We start from the raw sequence: 5,000 nt of genomic DNA, 5'->3' as shown, positions 1-5,000 counted from the left end.
TATATACACACAATACGTATATGTGTATACAAACTCATCCATGTATTATACATGCCTATACATACATGCATAAATATATATTTGCATATTTATAGGTATATATATGTATATGCATATATGATTATATATATGCATATATGATTATATATATGCATAAAAAATGCGCGCACAAACACACACACATATATATACATATATGCATACACACATACATTGTTTCCTGTATCTAGCAGGTTTTGTATCACTTTTTTTTTTTTTTTTTTTTTTTTTTTGGGGGGGGGGGTGATTTAATGCATGTTGCAAGTTCCAGCTAAATTTTATTTATAGAGGTTACCTGTGACATGATTACAAAGATAAATAGTGGGCTGTATATTTCATGCCCTGTAAACACATTCGGCTGTATGAGGAACTACGTTGAAAAGGGAGAAGTCGACGCCGTTCCTGCGGAATACGGAGGCACACCTGTCAATCGCTGTACCGGAGTTCTGTGGAGTACGGGAGAACACAAAGCCGAACTCGGACTTGTACTTGTCTGTGTCAATGCAGGAATACACGCAGGAATAGCTGTCGTAGTCAGTCTCGATCACTTCATAGGGAGCGGCGAAAACTGTTGGTAAAAGAAGGGACAACACGGTTACAAAAAGGCATTGGTCTATATCCAATCCTTGGATTCTATCATATACAATAATAAACAGTTGAAATATCCATATAAGAGAATTTAATATATATACCGGTAGGGAAATCAATGAGCATGTGGGCAGCTGGGAAATCCTTTGTGGGGTAGATCTTGCCCTGCAGTCTCAGGTACTCGTTGTTGGGGCTGAATCCAGCTGTGGTAACCTTAAAGCCATTGTCAGAGTCAGAGTAGTCGTAGTTGGAGTGGATGCAGCGAGTGTATGGCTGGTAGGCGTTGTCGATGATCTGGACCTGATACCAACGACCAGCATACTGTTGGGGAATAGGTGTTACTAAGGCACTGGGATGCAACTGCGTATTAATCAATTTACAACTGAGGATAATATAAATAAGTAATAGATTGTAAAACAACTTACTCTGCGAAGGTCGAAGTTGTCTTGATTTGCCACTTTAGCACAGTTTCCAGGAGCTACGAAATCTGGGATGCCTTCGGCTGCGACAAGAGCCACGAGGGCAGCAGCAACAAGTAACTTCAACATGGTGTCTTGTGATGTGTGATTTCTGACGCCAAGTTCATGTTCTTATATGTCACGGAGCTTATGCAAATAAGGGGAGGAGCTCCAAAGATGACAAATGTCGTCGCTGGATTTCATTAGGATTCATTTTCTCTTTTTTCTATGGGTTGTGATTAATGTTATCGATATCTCTATATTAATATTCATACTGTTAAACTAATGAAAGGGAGTGTACGTGTATATCCCATAAGGTTGATCTGCAATTAAGGTTTCTTTATATGACTTTTGCGCACTGTTACCGACACATATTTTGTATATAAAGAATCACTGAACTTCCCAACGGCACTGAAACTACAAGAGCATCATGAAGACTTCGCTATTGTTCCTTGCTCTCGCAGCCTTCGCTGCTGCCGACAAAATCCCCGATTTCGTCGTGCCGGGAAAATGTCCCCTTGTTGACGAAAGAAGCCTCTATGAGCAACAAAGGACTAATCATCCCAAGGTAAGTTCATTTTAGATTTAAAATCAACAGTGATATACAATTTATATATATTGTATATACAACATTTACTAGAATATGCTTCTGTAATTACAGTATGCTGGTTTGTGGTATGAAATAGCCCTCACAAACAACCCTTACCAACTTATCCACCAGTGTGTCCGTAACGAATATACCTTTGGTAAGTGTCTTACGGTTGTGGAACTAGTTTATCGTGTTATATTTGACATGCAAACTTAACTTGCCCTTAGTTTACTCTTCTAAAAGGAATCACAAAGCTAAATTTGTTTTCACAGATGGAACCAAGTTCAATGTCAGGTCCACTGGTATTGATGCCAAAGGAAACCCAATGACACGTAAGGGTCAGGTTCTGCCGAATCCTTTCGGAGAACCTCATCTTTCCGTGGACTACGAAGGATGTGAGTATTTAAAGTAAAATTTTATACGCAAGTGGACACAAAGTAAATACTGTATGTTTTGATAATTCATACAAAAAATGTATTATAGTATGATTAACAATACGATTCGCCTCTTTGCAGCCTGGATTGCTCCCTACGTGGTTCTGGATACTGACTACGAGAACTTCTCGTGCATCTATAGCTGCTCTGGATACAACTTTGGCTACTATTCCGACTTCGCCTTCATCTTCTCCCGCTCACCAAGTCTCGCTGACAGATATTACAGGCGTTGTGAAGCCGCCTTCATGAACATCGGTGTTGACCCCTCTCGCTTCACGAAGACAACGCAGGGTTCATCTTGCACATACAGCAGCCACAGGTCTTGGTAAAATGTTTTTATATGGCTAGATACCATCACGAAATAAAGTCAACAATTAAAGCCTTTCCTATTTCATTGCGACCACCTTGCATGGAACCAAACACAAAATTAGCAATAGGCATTACTCATTATCCACAGTATATATGCACACACACATACATAAATATATATATATATATATATATATATATATATATATATATATATATATACGTGTGTGTGTGTGTGTGTGCGTTTGTTTATTTTATATATGTAGCACAGTAAGCCAGAATGGCTTTGGCTAATGTGAGTGTGTGTGAATGGGAAAACACTCTTCCGTGTTGATACTAAAGTAGAAAACCCACAATGCAAAAACTAGATTTATTGAAAATGAAACTACAGCTTCGAAATCCACCTGGATTCCATCTTCAGGTCTGGGGAGAAAAGGGAGAAGAGAGGGTATACAAGAGAGGAGAGGCAACGCGGTAACACGGGGCAGGGGAGGACAGACGAATGAAAGCGAAGGGATGACTGTGCGCAGGGTGTTCGGCATAGGGGAGAAGGCGAAGGATGTTTCACTAAGGTGAAAATAGGCAGCAGCTTGATTAAGGAGGATTCCACTAGTCTTCGGGCGTGGGCATCAGCGAAAGGAAAGACAATTCACGCCGCTTACCAATCCATCTGATGACCTGTGTCCCACTGATAGCAAAAGAGGGCGTTGTTGTTGTGTCCCCTGGATGCAGCGTATTTATGTTGAGACAGACGCATAGTAAGACTGGCGCCTGTTTGCCGATAGTCTCCTCGCTTCCCCTATCCTCCGCCTTCTTCCTTCTGCCGGCCACCCGCCAGTCCTCCGACCTGACCTGACTTCCCTTCGCTTTCCTCACATGTCCCGTATAACAGCGTTGCCGTTCCTCTCCTTTGTGTGCTGTGTGGTGCAGCGGTAGCGATCTCGTCTAGCAATCTTGCTGACCTGCGTTCAAATACTCGCTGTCAATGGATGGTAACCCCGGCCATTCCTTGTACGCAGGGATAACTTAGAAGCAAAATGAAACAGACATTATGTCACTCCAAGAATATCCATTGTAACAAATGGAATCAAACTAAACTTTTAAATCTAAACCTCTCCCTTTCCTCCTGAAGATGGAATCCAGGCGGATTTCGATACTGCAGTCTCGTTTTCAATAAATCTAGTTTTTGCATTATATATATATGTGTGTGTGTGTGTGTGTGTGTGTGTGTGTGTGTGTGTGTGTGTGTGTGTGTGTTGTTGTTGTTTATGCATAATATGTATGCATATATATAATGAAAAATATGTATAGTATTTTCATATTTTCCATTAGTGAATAAAATTCAAATAAATTTCGGTTCAAGAAAAGGGGGCTCGGGAATCTGGAAATCAATTTTATAAAGTGGCCCTTTATTTGAGATAAAATGCCCTTGTTTGAGGCGTTTTATATGATATTAAGTGGCCTTGTTTGAGATAAGGGGTCCCAGTTTCAGTCCTTAGTTGTAAATAATGGGGTCTTAAACCATAATGGAGGGAGGCTTCTCTGAGGGGGCCTCATAATTTCATTAGTCTAGGGGTCCTAAAAAGTCACAATCCGGCCCTTTATACATATATACAGATACATATGTGTGTATATATATATACACACATATGTGTATAATATATATATATATATTTATTTATCTATATACGTACACATACATATATGCATACATGCCCGTGTGTGTATATTTAAGTGCGCTGTAAATATTTGCAAAATTTATGTGAGTTTGCGTGCGTGTGATTTAGATGTACCTCTTAGTAATATTATCCTGATAATCTCTCTCTCTCTCTCTCTCTCTCTCTCTCTCTCTCTCTCTCTCTCTCTCTCTCTCTCTCTCTCTCTCTCTCTCTCTCTCTCTCTCTCTTTCTCTATTTATCCGGACTTTGCGCAATGTCAAACAGAAGATTCAACATATGCAAAGTCCATCAAAGTTCATCTTGCACGGCTCAAGTGTTACGCAATCATCGTGGTCACGTTTCTTTTAGAATTACAGTCCTCGGATTGGAGGGAACGAATGGGAGGTGATTTATTTAAATGTCTCTAATGAACAAGCTTCCTTATTATTTTCTTTTTCACGAGTAAGTGGATGTGGCCAAAGATTTATGTTAGTAATGATGGATAGAGAGAGAAAAAACAATTGCAAATAAAAGGTTCCGTTGCACAAATTCTGCTGACATAACATAGAGATTGAGCTTACAGTTTCGTTTACATCATAAGTTGCACAAATTCCAATAATATGTATTTGTTTAGAACATACACGTATATACTTTCAATGAGTTGCTAAGTTCGATGTGAGTGTGTTAAAACGTAATATTATTAAAATGTAATTTTATTACGTCACATTACTACTCATCATTAATTTTGCTGATTGTATGAAATACTAAAATGATTTTATTTCGATGCCTTACTGCTTCTAAAAATGGACCCCCTCTCTTAGCTTTGAGTCCGTTCAGATAATAATTTCATGGTATTTATTTCATGGTCTCTATAAGTCTTCAAAAAAAAAAAAAAAAAAACGCCAGTGTTAGCCCCTCGCGTCTC

General features: G+C 39.4%; 2 protein-coding genes across 2 annotated transcripts; one reads left to right on the top strand and one right to left on the bottom strand.

Moving 5' to 3' along the window:
* Positions 1–300: 300 nt before the first annotated feature.
* On the bottom strand, positions 301–1,178 carry LOC125031673 (crustacyanin-A2 subunit-like). Its single transcript, XM_047622559.1, has 3 exons — positions 1,053–1,178; positions 732–948; positions 301–607 (listed from the first exon to the last, which is right to left on the bottom strand). The coding sequence occupies exons 1-3, from the start codon at positions 1,173–1,175 to the stop codon at positions 375–377; spliced, it is 573 nt and encodes a 190-aa protein (XP_047478515.1). The 5' UTR covers positions 1,176–1,178; the 3' UTR covers positions 301–374.
* A 334-nt stretch (positions 1,179–1,512) lies between these two features.
* On the top strand, positions 1,513–2,490 carry LOC125031671 (crustacyanin-C1 subunit-like). The gene is made up of 4 exons (XM_047622557.1): positions 1,513–1,653; positions 1,747–1,831; positions 1,947–2,069; positions 2,190–2,490. Exons 1-4 carry the CDS (start codon positions 1,516–1,518, stop codon positions 2,435–2,437), a joined length of 594 nt encoding a protein of 197 aa, XP_047478513.1. The 5' UTR covers positions 1,513–1,515; the 3' UTR covers positions 2,438–2,490.
* The last annotated feature ends 2,510 nt before the right edge of the window (positions 2,491–5,000 follow it).

This window comes from Penaeus chinensis, chromosome 13 (genome assembly GCF_019202785.1).
Source record: "Penaeus chinensis breed Huanghai No. 1 chromosome 13, ASM1920278v2, whole genome shotgun sequence".
Classification (NCBI taxonomy): Eukaryota; Metazoa; Arthropoda; class Malacostraca; order Decapoda; family Penaeidae; genus Penaeus; species Penaeus chinensis.
Note: the sequence above shows the minus strand (reverse complement) of the source record. Positions and strands in the feature narration are given on the sequence as shown.